At 42.7% G+C, this 14,446-nt stretch overlaps 2 protein-coding genes across 2 annotated transcripts; one reads left to right on the top strand and one right to left on the bottom strand.

Annotated features, from left to right (window-relative positions):
• Positions 1 to 5,093: 5,093 nt before the first annotated feature.
• LOC136493582 (binding partner of ACD11 1-like) lies at positions 5,094 to 8,209 on the top strand. Its single transcript, XM_066489682.1, has 5 exons — positions 5,094 to 5,221; positions 6,547 to 6,659; positions 6,734 to 6,809; positions 7,238 to 7,321; positions 7,409 to 8,209. The coding sequence occupies exons 1-5, from the start codon at positions 5,216 to 5,218 to the stop codon at positions 8,072 to 8,074; spliced, it is 945 nt and encodes a 314-aa protein (XP_066345779.1). The 5' UTR covers positions 5,094 to 5,215; the 3' UTR covers positions 8,075 to 8,209.
• Positions 8,210 to 9,175: 966 nt separating this feature from the next.
• LOC136492906 (uncharacterized) lies at positions 9,176 to 9,672 on the bottom strand. Its single transcript, XM_066488949.1, has 2 exons — positions 9,427 to 9,672; positions 9,176 to 9,327 (listed from the first exon to the last, which is right to left on the bottom strand). The coding sequence occupies exons 1-2, from the start codon at positions 9,632 to 9,634 to the stop codon at positions 9,275 to 9,277; spliced, it is 261 nt and encodes an 86-aa protein (XP_066345046.1). The 5' UTR covers positions 9,635 to 9,672; the 3' UTR covers positions 9,176 to 9,274.
• Between the last annotated feature and the right edge of the window lie 4,774 nt (positions 9,673 to 14,446).

Raw genomic sequence — 14,446 nt, 5'->3', positions numbered from 1 at the left:
CCGCTTGTCCTTCTTTGAGAGTTCGAACCACAACATTATGAACAGTATTGGACAGCACATTGGAATGATTAATCAAAGCATGATTTACTGCAGAATTAACCATCTCTTGAAGTTTACCAGGATTGGAGTCAAAGGTAACCTGCCGAGGCAACGGCAAGTCTTGCTTCTGGATGACTTGTCCACTCTTGTTCAGGCTAAACGATTTCAGACAAAGCTGCTTGTATTCTTCTACAGCCTTTTCCATAGCTTGCCTCTGCTCTTCCTTAAGATCTTCTGATACCGCGATAATGTTCTCTGAATTAATCTCGGAATTGAACATATTGATTGGATTGATTGGTCCCACCGAGCGTGCCAAAAGATATGTTGATGCAAAAGTGGACCTACAAACACAAAGGGCTAATACCCGAATCGATATCCAAAGCGTGCCAGTCGATTTGACCTGTTAATCGATAAGGATGAAGATACGAGCACTTTGGTCCTGACAACAGCGATACGCCCGGAAGTCACGGCCAAGAGGTACTCACGCGGAACTCGAGAATCGCCGAAGGTCGCGCTGAAGCTATGCAACTCGCCGAATCAATGAGAACTCGTAAAAAGGAAAAATATGCAAATTGATGAAGTCACCGAAAAGTAAGTAGATGCAAATAGGAGTAAAAATTAGTTTTGATATTGATTGATATACCTTTTTACATTGCCCCTCACTCTATATTTATACCTTGATCTAAAGAGACATAACCAAACACAACTAGGACACCAAGCCCATATCTACGTGACTCTTACATGAATCATACTCTAACAAATATAGAAAAGGAAATCAACTCCTATATATTTCCCTGTCCGCCTCAATTACGATGGAAATCTCACCGTCCTCCTTTCCATCGGCATACTCCCTGTCTCATCGGCAGTAGTCTTCAAGCCTTCCTTCATCGGCATCGACAATAACATTTCCAACCTTATCGGCAACACCCGAGTCTAAATCGACCTTTCCATCGATCACCACCATTCATCGGCAACCATCTTTACAAGCTGATTTTCATCGGCTGTTAGCGTACACAGTAACTTTCCTCTGTCGATTAGCCCACTCTGATCATTTTGACACGTGCAAAAAAAAAACGGTGTCAACAACCACTTTTAAGCTATTTCAAACAGGATATTTGTGTAGCAACCACGGTTTACCTAAGATTAGACATAGCAAACTATGGCACCAACCAACCATAAAAGTATCTTGGTGCCAGGATTCTTTATGAGCTCAAATGCAATTTAGTTATACATAGACCTAATCATTTATAAAATTTCATCGGGTAATTATATAGTATCCCTACTGCCACGGCTGAGGTGAAATAAAAAAGGGAATCAATTATTTATGCATAAAACTTTTTTTTAAGACTGCAGGCTGCCAAACTTAACAATCTAATCATGTATAATACTCATCTGCAAATTCCATATTGCTCCATTTGCAAACTAAAATATCCATATTGCTCCATTGCTACCAGCTCAAAGGCGAATCAAATACGTATCCAACGCGTATCCTTGTTGTATCCGTATCAGTATCCCATATGGGATACGCCCCTATCTCGGTGTATCGGGGTAACGTAGGTCTCAGGAGATTGATTGGTCCCAAGGCCCATGCGCCGCCGTCACCCGCACCTCCGGCGGCCGCTTCAGCAGCTCCGATGCCGTCGCCGACCCATGCACGGTCTACTATTAGATTCACATATGAAATTATCTTGCTTGTTTGATTATATATGCTTCTTCTATTCTATCTGTTTTCGTGTACATAAAGCAATAGTTAACTTTTAATTGGGTGGAAACCGTGGCATGGTGTAGGACGTGTTAAGTTTTTTTAGACAATAGTCTGATTTGTTGACGTTGTCTCATGTAATACGTTAGGGACTAACAGGTCTGACATCGTAAGGCAGGCATGCATGTGTGCATGCTTAGCACTTATATAATGACGGACGGAGAACGAAGATATCTTACGGACCAATAAATGAATTATAAATGAATTCGGCAACTCAAAAACGATGGACGATGGAAAAAGGGTAGTTTAGGAATAAAAAAAATATTTTTTTCCAAAGTACGTAGGTGCTGATGGGCACGAAGAAAGAAAAACACTCAAGACGGACGGAAAAAGGAAAACAAAACAAGGCTTTGCTATATAGAAAGTAAAATAAGATTTTGTCTAATTTATTTTCTATTTGAATTAGGATTCCTATTTCTATTCAGTTTATTCAGATTCGGAGAGATATATTTGTTATAACTATCTAGGGTGGTCATATAAGTCTAAACAGAAGAAACTTTTAACTGCCGGTAGTTAGGAGAGAAGGACGAAAAAAATAGATGGAAAAAAATAGTCAGAAATTTTGCTTTTTATTATTAGGTATAGATATAGATATAACATATATAATATAATACTGGTAGGGGTGACCTAGGCTATAACACTATTTTAGTTATCGTTTATATCTATATATATATATAAATATGAGAAATTTTATAGCGCTTGGAAAAAACTAGAGCCATCCATTTGAATAGATCTAATGGTTAAAAAAATAAGAAGAACCAATATAGAGGAATTTAATTTGTAGGCCGGAACCTATGATATATGTGGGTCCGGAACCGGTTCTAAATTTAATCCAAAGGTTACCATAGTATTTTCACAATCTTAAGAGCTCCTCGTCATCTCTGGTGTGCGCTCTCTCTCTTCTTATCGTATCCTGCAGCTCTCTCCGTCATCTTTTTGCGGACGGTGCGGCAACACCCCCCCCTCCCCCCCCCCCCCCCCCCCCCCCCCCCCCCCCCCGGCCAAGCGCGGTTCGCCGGCACAGGCTCTGGCGCGGAGGCACACGGCCCCCCGCAGATCCCTCCTTGTACACGAAAGGAACAATCCAGCAGCTTCCCAACGTGAATCATTCTTTTTCTTTGCAACGAAATTCCAGATTCCTTCTCTGCATAGAAAACCTGTTCTATACTGAGCTATTTGGACCTTCAGGTACTAATCACAACACCAAGAAAGAACAGAAACAGAAAAAGGTAAACCAAAATTTCTCTCTACTGCTCGTAGTTGCTCAAAATAGCATAGAAGCTTAATTATGCACACAATGTCCAGGTCTTTAGACTATAGGAATCAGGAATCAGGAATCAGAAAGACAGGAATTAGGCACCCTGTGGCCTGCTCCTTCTTGGGCACTGGCCTCCGCTCTGCTGTCTCCTGGTGTGGGCTGCAGCCTGCACTGATCAGAGGTAGTGCCAAACCTCCGATTATCAGATGGCGATTTGGTCACACGGCCGTCGGGGACGCGTTGGCTTGCTTCATCGGGAAGACGGGGACACGGAAAACAAGCGTACTGCTCGCACTCCCAGGGGCATGGCCCTGGCAAGCGGGCGCCAGCAACCACTGGGAAAACCAACGGCGGCGAGGCGAGCGACGAGGATATCTCTCGCGCACCTTCTGCCGGTTTGGAGCAGCAGAGGGGCTGCGGCGACCCCAGGAAGGCGTTTTCGTGACTCGCACGTTCCATTAGGGAGTAAAAGTACTAAACAGCTCTTAAATACAATTAATGACGCACAGTAACACAGCTCTATAAATATAGGTATTTTAGACTTTTAGTTACCGTTATTTTACTTGGAATTTGGAAACTTTGTTCACCGTATTTTAGTTACCGTTATTTTACTTGGAATTTGGAAACTTTGTTCACCGTTGGTACCGAAAAAGGTTATGTTCTGCCTAGCATATGAGTCGCGAACATTTTGATCAAACATTGGTAGGGCCGCTCGAAAGCGTGCCCTTCGCCAAAAATTGATGAGACGTCCATATTTCCCGTTGGGAGATATGGTAAGGACGCAGGCCACCTTGAGATTGGTCCCTGGCGCTGTCTAGTTAATTTTTTCGATGCTAAGGGCAGTCTCAATGGTGTATTGATGGCGGTTTCTATCCTTATTAAATGACTTGTCATATAGACAAAACGTTGACATGGCAACGTAATTAATGAAGAAAGAGAGTAAAAATCATAGAAATTGTTTCCTCATGAAGAAATAATGTCTTCTCTTGACCCAATGCACCAAGAAACTATGAAATCGCCATTGGGGAGAAACCACCAGTTTCTAGCGGGCTCGTGCCGCACTCCCATTGGAGGAAGAAGATAGAGTTGGGAGAGAGAAAGAGAAAATAATTATTACTCATAGAAACCATGGGTTGGAAAGCAATATTTTTTTGGTACGGTATCCTATGTTATAGAAACTACTAGTTTCTTTCATTGGGATTGCCCGTCCCAATGGTGTATTGATGATGGTTTCTATCCTCATTAAATAACTTACCACGTAGGCAAAATGCTGACATGACAACGTAACTAATGAAGAAAGAGAGCAAAATTCCTAGAAATTGTTTCCTCATGAAGAAATCAGGTCTTCTCTTGAGCCAATGTAAAATCGTCATTGGGGAGAAACCACTAGTTTCCGTGCCACACTCCCATTGGAGAAAAAAAGATAGAGTTGGGAGAGAAAGAGAAAATAATTATTACACAAAGACATAGAGAAAATAATTATTACACAAAGACATCTCCACTGTGGAAGGTCGTTTCTATAGATGATTTCTTGTGCTATGAAAACCACGTCAGTTTTTTTTTTGTTGGGACTGCCCTAATGTGCGCATGCCGCGCACGGCGTTTCTATTCTTCAGGGTACCTCGTATATTTTATTTACTCCCCGTTTCTGTTCTTCAATCCCACCAGTCCATGTGGTATTATTCATTTATTACTATCTTATCCCATCAAAATAAAAGAACAAGAACAGCGTGTTATTTGCGTTAATCCGTACCGGTCATATGGGCCTAAGGAGCTACGAGGCATATTTCAGCCCATGAATTACCGAGGCCCACCTGACGCGGGTCGGATCTCCGTGGCGACGACCCGGACCCACATCGGATTCGCAGCGACAAGTCAGGTCAGATCGCAAGAGCCCCCATGGACTTGGACCGGACCCCAATGTAAAAGCCGAAAGGGCGTGGGGCCCAGTTCGGGCGTGCCCCACACGTCGCCACGTCACCGCCCCACGTCGTCTCGATGGCACCGCCGCGCCGCGTGCTCCGCCTCCGCGCTCGGACCTCTATAAACCCCGCCCACTGGACACGGCCGTTCCAGTTTGGACTCTCTACTCCCCGCTCTCCGATTCAAGTCAGCGGTTTTAGGGTTCGAGATCTCGGCATCGCGCCGCGGAAGCCATGGCGGTGAGCACTGGGTCTCCCCTCTCCTTGCTTACCTATTGATTACTCGTCTCTTTCGCGAGCTTGTGTGCCGTGGCATTTCCGATCCGGAGGCACCTGCTCGCCGTTTTTTTTATTTCGTTTTCGGAGGCGGAGAGCTTGGGGGCAGGTTTCGACTTGTGGATTATGCTCCAGTGCTAGCCGCATCTCCCCAGCCTGTCCAAGTAGCAAAGAAACGGGGGAACTATTGGCAAGAAGCGAAAGGGGGAAACTAGAGCGTCTGTGGAACTGCGAAATTGACATGCAGGATGGTTGTTGGTTATAGTCAAATCTCGTTTATTTTTGTAGACATTGTACCTTGTCAAGTCCTCGAAATGTGGTGTTTGGAGTCATAAATATCTGTTGATGATTTGAAGTGCTTGGTCATATGTCATATCACTGTTTGTGCTTGATTTGTCTACCTTGTAGTGTTTAGTTAAAGTATCTTGGGCTTGCTTATGCTCAAAGATTTATGGTGTGTGTGGTTTAACTCCCACTTTATTACTTTTTTTTTCCTCAATGCCTTTTAAGAGGTATCAAGAAAGCGAGGAAAAAAAACAAACTCAGTTGAATATCAAGCTTACCTCTGTATACATAAAATGGGTATAACCTTCTAAGCAAAGTTGGCACAAGTGCTTCTATTAAGTTGATATGCAGTATTTAATTTGTGGAGGTTTAATGTGCTATTGATATGTCATTGTCTAGTAAGTGCAGTAGGTAAAGTTTAATGAATGCGACAAAAAAAAGAATAATCAAGGATACATATTTGTCTCCCCACCACCTGCAACACACACACACACACAAACGCACACACGAGAAACATGTATGGATATGAGAACATGAAAATCTTTTACTGAAGTGCATTTCTTATTTTAACAATGGAAATAAAGACCTATATTAGCACTCAAATCAGAAGAGGGGGCATGATTGATAATGTGCATGGCTGTACCTGACTATTTTTAGCCATCCAATATATCGTCATATGATATTCATGAGAAAAAGGCCGGACTATGCCATCCGTCAATTGTAGTTAACTTAAATGAAATGATTTTCTATGCGTGAAGCAGAGATCCATGTTGATGCTGTGTATTATATGAATAAGTTCATACTTATGGGGTATGCTAGTATGTGTTAACTTAATGCATCTGTGCTAGTGTCTAACTGATTTTTCCATTTTATCTTCTTTCTTTCTTTTCTAATTATACTAAAGGAAGGCCTGTTGGGGTGGATTATTCTCTTATTTTCTATGGCCCCATAGATCCACAATACCACTTATTAGCTGTTCATTTTCTGCCATTTAACTTTTGTAGACAAGCACGCTTAGTACCGTGAAGGTGAGCAATGTATCACTGAAAGCAGCACAGCGTGATATAAAGGAATTCTTTTCCTTTTCTGGCGACATTGTGCATGTTGAAATGCAGAGGTTAGTACCATATATATGGTGCCTATTTTTCACCTTGTGCTATAACATGTGTTTAACTATATAGTGCTATGCAGTGGCGATGGGCTTTCTCAAGTTGCCTACATTACTTTTAAAGACAATCAAGGAGCTGAGACGGCAATGCTTCTCACGGTATTTCTTGTCTCATCTGAAAGTTTTGGAGGCCTCAGAATTTTTGTGTATTTTCATGGATTGATGATTTGCTGGCTGTATTATCATGAAAGTATGGTATGCATTTTTTATCGCACTTAATGGGGTAATCATCTGAATTTTATCAGTGTGCCATTGTACTGCAATTTGTTGCCATGATATTCTTAAGTCCCAACCAAAGACTGTATCCCTCTTTCATTGGTTGTTTCATGTGATATCTTTGCCTGCTCATTGAATGTTGCCTTTTACGTAGCCAAATGTTCCATCTATTTTTTCAACATTGTGTCTACCTTGACCTATTAGCTGTAGGCCTGTAGCTTGAAAGCCAAGCTGTCTTTGATGTCAATGAGAAGTTTGTTTGCAAATAGACATCAGGCAAATTCTAACATATGCTTTGATTGCTATCAAAGGGGGCCACAATAGTTGATATGGCTGTAATTGTCACGCCAGCCAATGACTATGAGCTACCAGCTTCTGTTTTAGCTGCTCTTGAGGTATGATTAGAGCCATACCATTTACAAATTACAACATGGTATTGCTGTAGTTACTGTACAGCTTTGTAACATTATTTTCACCTCCAGCCCAAAGACACAAAACCTTCTGCCCTTCAAAAGGCTGAGGACATTGTTGGGACCATGCTGGCAAAGGGATTTATCCTTGGTAGGGATGCACTGGACAAAGCAAAAGCTTTGGATGAGAAGCATCAACTCACGTCAACTGCCACAGCTAGAGTATCTTCCTTTGACAAGAGAATCGGCCTAAGTGAGAAGATCAGTGTTGGTACTTCAGTTGTAAATGATAAAGTGAAGGAAATGGATCAGAAATACCAAGTCTCTGAGAAGACAAAGTCAGCACTGGCAGCTGCTGAACAGAGTGTCTCGACTGCCGGATCTGCTATCATGAAGAACAGGTATGTCCTCACCGGAGCAGCATGGGTAACTGGTGCTTTCAGCAAGGTCACCAGTGCAGCCAACGATGTCGGTGCAAAGGCTAAGGAGAAGATAGCAGTTGAGCAGGAGCACAAGAATGCTGAGGCCGGGCCTGCACAAGCAAACATCTCAGAGATCCCTGCAACACACAGGGAATTGGACAGCGAATTCATGAAGATACATGTTGCTGAAACCCCTGAAGAAATTCCCATCTCTACGGTGACTGTCCCTGCTGTTACAGATGAGGAGCCCAGCGAGGCCTCTCCACCAGCTGATGTTCCTAAAAAGCCAGAAGCTGCGCAGGGTTTGGTAATATAAGTGATACAGTTTTGCTCCATACATGCATGTAATGTAAATAGACATGAAATGAGGTAGCCATTGAACTCATTCCTTGGTGTTGTGGTTGCCATCTTCAGATTGAAACCTCTTTGAAGGTTGAAAATTATTGGGACCCAAAGGAGTTTGCAATTTGTACCTGGTACGTTTTTATCAATTAATCATTATTACTCGGCAGTGTGAAAATGAAATTTAATGCTTCTGCAGTTGTGCTGTTGTTTCTCCATCTATTGTTTCCTGGTAATTGCTTCTGTTTGAGAGATTATTATGGCTGTTAACGAGGGAGCTGCAGTATGGAGGCTGCACATTTGCGCTCCTTGAAGCAGCAGTATTTCATCCGGAGGCTGCACATTTGCGTTCCTGAAGCAGCAGCATTCTGGAACCTGACTGAATAATTTGGACAGTTGGCCTGCCTGTTTGGATGTTGTAGTTTAAAAAAAAAGACCATGGTATCAAAGAAAAAAATGATCAATCTCGTATTTGGAGTATCATGCCACTGAGCCTGGAAAGTTGGAACTTAAGACACTGCAGGAATGCCCATGTTCATTTTCTGAAATCTGGTAGCTTGCCGAGTCCGGTAACGATAAGCCCGGCGCCCAGCTCGTTATTTTCGTTCTGCGTTTCTTTACCTTTTCAGCCAAAAGATAGGATTCTGCAACAGCGTGTGGCCACCTGTCGTGTATAGCTAGCGCTTGCAGCGACGATAATGCCTGAAAATGGTAGGCAAAGTTGGGCCACCGTGCCACACAAAGCACCAGGCGCCGACGCTTGCAAAGATTAGGATGGCTACATTTACATGTGTTGCCATTTTCATGTTTTCTTTGGAGGTACCCACAGTTGTCAATGAGTATCTTCTCTAGCCAAGAACATGCCTGGCTTCTTGCCGATGGCTCTTCAAAAAAAAAAAGTTGTCAATGAGTATGGCAAGGGCAGGGCAAACGAAAGCCACAGAACAGAACTGAATGTTATCAGACGATCAGATTTCTGAACTTCTGATACTACCATTGTGCTTTTGCATTTATTTACTGGCATGGACAAGCTCCATAGAGATCCGTGTTTATGTTTCGTATTTGAGAAGAAAATATCAAATACATGATTTGTATGAAGAGGGAAACTGGAAATAAAAGCAAATATCTCAAATGTTGTTGCTGCATCGTTAATTTGTTCAGTCGTCTCCCACGATCAGAGCAACCTGACCTTCGCGCTCCCAGCCTTCTTCCCAAAACTCGACATATCTGAAGACCAAAAACAACAGATTGTGAACAAAGATGAAACATGAACACACATGAAAAGCACATGTATGTAGAAAAAAATAAATACACGCGCGCACGTACCAGAAGGAGAGGGGTCGTGGGAGCAGAGGAAGAGCAGGAGGAAGCAGAGCACGACGATGAGCGGTATGAGGTGCACGGACCGCTCCTTCCCCGACGACCGCGGGGCCGGCGCCTTCTCGGGCTTCGCCTCGACGTCGTCGTCGTCACCGATGGCGCCTTCCTCCGGCAGTAGCTTGGGCATCGAAGAGATGCTCAGCTGCCTCTGCATTCTGTCCGGAATCAAGGTCGGTGGCGGCTACACCTACAAATCACTATCACCTTCTGCAACAAACGAGGAAAACAGCTACCCTAAGCCGGGGAAGGTATATGCCCGGTGATGTGCGAGTGTATGTACATGTACATTAATAATAAACTTGGTTATTGTGTGTGTATATATACACGCTTGTAGAACAGTATTATCAATGGCCTAAGTGAGATTTTTCTTCACGCTTTTCCCATTTTCACGCATGCCTCACGTGCCTCACTTTGCTTTCAGGCACTGCTACCTCGCTTTGCTTCAGTTAACAATAGGTTGGTGCTTTTGAATACACGGACAGATGCTGTTAATCTGAAGCCTCCCATTTGAACCTTCAGAAAACATATTCTGAAGCATTTGCTTTCGTCACTACCACCTCGCGTTGCTTCAGAAATCAGAAGTTCAGTAAACAAAACAGTCTGGTGTGCTTTGAGTGTTAGTTATGATCTCCACCAATTGGCCCAGTTGGGCCCTTGGATCCACGTTCTGATCGGGGGTGCCCAACCGCTTCATGGTTCGTGGTCCTCCGTCACACAGCACCAAAAAAGAAAGGTGGGGGCCGGGGCACACTACACGAGGTTCTCCTGAGCTACCAGGCACCCCACCGACTATTCCCTAACGCGAACCGATCCAGAGATAAGGTGCTGCCAGCGACGGGAAGCCGACACCGACCTCACTGTCGCCTCTGCATCGCCACCACCACGCCTACGCTGCTACGACAACAGAGGCTACATCGTTGCGGCACCACGACCGCAATTGCCCTAGGGCGAGGTACATCAACAGTTTCCCATCTAAGAGCAGTTTATCCTCTGATCTACGATTCTAGAGGTACAATGATCCTATCAATGGTATCAGAGCCAGGCCATCTAGTGTGTAGATCACGTGTTGGGGTAGAAAAGAAGAACGATTTCAGAAAGAAGATGAACAACAGGTTTGGATTTGGCCGGTTAGGGTTTGACCGAACCCTAAGACCTAACCCTAGAGAGAGAAGCAAGGACAAACGGGACAGGGGCCTACCTGGGGCTCACCTGTCGCTTCACCACCGCCGGCGTTATTCCGATGTCGCGCGGGAAGAACCACCCAAGCCGCCGGCCGGGAGGTCACGCCACCGAGCGCCCTACGCCTCGGGCTTCGGGGTCAAGGGCACCGCAGCACAACCCTTCGACGGCAGCGCGCTCACTCTCGGGTGAACGCGCGCACAGGCGAAGGGACGCGCGACGGTGCCACCATCTTCTCTGGCCGCCGCGGGCGGCTGCTGCTCCACCGTCGCTCCATCGGGGCGCTCTTAGGACAGAAGAGAAGGGGAGCAAGAAAGAAGTAGAGGAGAGCTGCCGGATCTGCTCCGGCGGAGTTTCTCCTCACCGGCGCCGCCGGCCACCGTGGCCGCCGCCGCTATTGCCGCTCGACGAGAGAGAGTCAAAAGGGGAAGAATGACCGATTCTAGGGTTTGGGGAGGCAGGCCGGGGAGGGCGGGGTTTTGTTCTCCCTACGGCGCGCTCGACCGTCCGATCGAAACGGACGGGCGATGATGACCGGGCCAGCTTACGGCCTAGGCGGAGCGGTGCGGGGCGCGCACGTGTGGGCCGAATTCCTGGCCCGGGCCTAGGTTGCGGCCTGGGCGCGGGGACAGCGCGGTGCGCGTGGCTGCTGGACCATGGTTTCGTGCTGGGCTGTGACGGCACGCAGAGCATGAATGCTTTTTCAGCCCAATAGGCACAGTGACATTTCTTCGTTTTGTTTTATTATTTTCATAAGCAAATTTTTGAAGAACTTTAATCAAGTTTTAATGTTAAATCTCTGTCAAAATTTGAACCAACGGGATAATTTTTTCATAGAATAGATGAGTAAAGTGAAATGCTTCTGAAAAGTAGATAAAGAAAATTTTCATGTTTTCGCGGCAAAGTTTAATGTTTATTATCTTCCAATTAAATCCGAACCAACTGGAGATAATAAACATTAAACTTTGCGGCGAAAACATGAAAATTTTCTTTAAGATTATGGTATTTTCATTTTCTGACCACGTTGATGATGACAATATTATAACGAATTTAAGTTTGAAGTTTAAATCTCTGAAAAATTTTACACCAACGTGGTGAATTTTTCAGAGAGTTGATAAGGACCTAGAAATGCTCCTAAACTAAAAGAATGTATTTCATTATTAAGTTTCCACTGCAATTATGTTGATTATCTTCTAATTAAATTCGAATCAACGGGAGAATTTAATTTTGAAGAGTAGTTATATGGATTTCAAGTTAATTTATGAGTTTTTATGCATTAATTCTATTTTTTACCCAACGGTGATGTAGAATTGATGTAGAAGCATATTGGATATTTTATATTAACCGAGATCACTCGGTTGTATGCCAACGGGTTACAATGCTGGGGTATATGAATGGAAAGGCTTAAGTGAAGCCAGTTCAGGATAATTTTTTGTTAGTTTACTAATTTTCTAATTAAATTGGAACCAATGGGAAGGTTTAATTGGAAAATGAAGTATAAGCGAAGTTTTAGTCGTCATGACTAAGTTTTCGTATAGATCTATCCCGCATGGGGAGAAGTTTTGGCATAGTACTTATGCTAGTCAATCTTGTATGACGGGAGAAGTTTTGTAATGATTCACATGTTTTATATCCCGCATAGCGAGAGATGTTTGGGTAGCTCTTATGTTGTCCTAGTATTGACCTTGGCACAATAGAAATGCATAGTCATGGTCAATACTAACCAAAAGATAAGAAAAGATGCAAGTGTGACTTGCAAAAGTACCGCTAATGAAAGACTTCGTTGAGTTTTTAAAGTGAATTAAGGAAAGTGTACTCCTGAACGGATCAAGAAATAACTTTGTTTACATGACACAATCATGTGAATAAAGTAAGTTATAAGTGTCTCCTCATTTATAGACTTTCTAAATAGTTATCAAAATTATGGTAGTAAAGTTCATGCCATATTTCAAGGGGGAGAAAAATATAAAGATCAATTAAGAAAGATACTCTTCATTACGAGTGAGATAAAGATTAATTAAGATGAATGTGACCATCGGAGGAGTACAATGGTTACAACAATGATACCCCTAAGTAGAAAAAATAGCTAAATTTCTAGAGTTTTTAAAGTTCCAATAGAAAAGTAGCGTAGTCAGTCTCAAAAATGTTAAGGTGGTGCTTAAAGCGCCATATGAAATTTTAACGGATTAAACCTAAAATAAGATATTTGAAGATACACTATCTTTAGAAAAGATGAGAAGATCTAGAGAAGCATGGTATATAGAGGATGTAGAGACCTAAGACTTGAAGAGAAGCGGGACTGCATGCCCACTTCAGTGATTCAAAAACAACGAATCTCTCAATACCTGTTGATGTTGTATGACTTATACAATACATGTTGTTGGCTTTTCGAAGAAGATGAATAATGTAAACAAGGATCTTGTAATACATGAGCCTATAGAATCAATTGCCTCTTGGCAAATAGAGAGCAACAACAGCCCCATATGAAAGTGCCAGTAGATGAGGCCTCAGAAGGCCTCAAAGAATTAGTAAACAAGTTTTTCCAATGACTATGAAGTCTATATTAGTAAAGAAATTCAAATGAATGGTGATTCCACCTTATTTGAAGAAGCTATGAAAAGCGTTTACTCGTTTAAATGGCAAAAAGCTATGAAAGTTGAAATGAATTCGATGAGTACCAATGATGTTTGAGAATTAGAAGTAATTCCTAATAGAGCCAAAATAGTAGGCTGTTAGTGGGTCTACAAGACAAAATAGTAGGCTATTAGTGGGTCTACAAGACAAAATCCATCTATGGGTTAAAAGTAAGTCTCTAGACAGTAGTATTTAAAGTTGATGAAATGATAAGAAAGTTTGGGTTTAAAAAAATAAGAAGGACAATAGCGTTTATGTGAAGTTCAAGAATAAAAAAAATTCTTTTTTCACATCCTGTGAATAGATAACATTCTACTCACTAGTAGTGATGTTAATCTATCATTGGAGAAGAAGAAGTTTTGTTCTCAAATTTCAAAGTGAATGATCCTGGTAAAGCGTCATTGGTTTTAGAAATCGAAATTCACCAAGATAGAAGAAAATTGGGTATTAGGACTATCACAAAGACATACTTAGAAAAGATTCTAGAGAAGTAAAGTATGCATGCGAATAAACCTACGTCTGCTCCTATAGTCAAGGGTAATAGTTTTGGGAACTCTAAGTGTTTTAGGAACCGATATGAGATCGATCAAATGGACATGGTTCCATATGCTTTAGCTATTGGAAGCTTGCTAGGTGTACAAGTACAAGTAAGAACTTACCATAACGCAGTTTAAGTATCTGGGATATTTTGACATAAGTCCAGTTCAGATATAGATCACTGGAATTAAGTTGAGAATGTCTTGCAATTTTGTAAAGTATCATAGGTATCATGCTGAGTAAGAAAGAATAAGAACTCTCAAATAGTTGAGGGTACAAAAGTTAAGTCTTAGCGAGATGTGTAGTAAAATCCACAACAGTAGCTAACACTCGCAGTTGGAATATTATTGTGGAAAAGCTCCAAAGAAACAGATGTGTACTTTGGATGAAGGCTACTTTGAGTGACTTCAGAATTAAATTCAAGCAAGTGCCATTGCTATATGACAATGAGAGTGCCGTAAAGCTCACCAACAACCCGGTTCAACATTCAAGAACAAAACACATTGATGTCCGCCATCATTTCATAAGAGATCACCAACAAAAAGGGGACATTTGCGTTGAGAGTGTTGGCACCGAAGATCAACTTGCCGATATCTTCACCAAGCCACTTGATGAA

This window comes from Miscanthus floridulus, chromosome 11 (genome assembly GCF_019320115.1).
Source record: "Miscanthus floridulus cultivar M001 chromosome 11, ASM1932011v1, whole genome shotgun sequence".
Taxonomy (NCBI): Eukaryota; Viridiplantae; Streptophyta; class Magnoliopsida; order Poales; family Poaceae; genus Miscanthus; species Miscanthus floridulus.
Note: the sequence above shows the minus strand (reverse complement) of the source record. Positions and strands in the feature narration are given on the sequence as shown.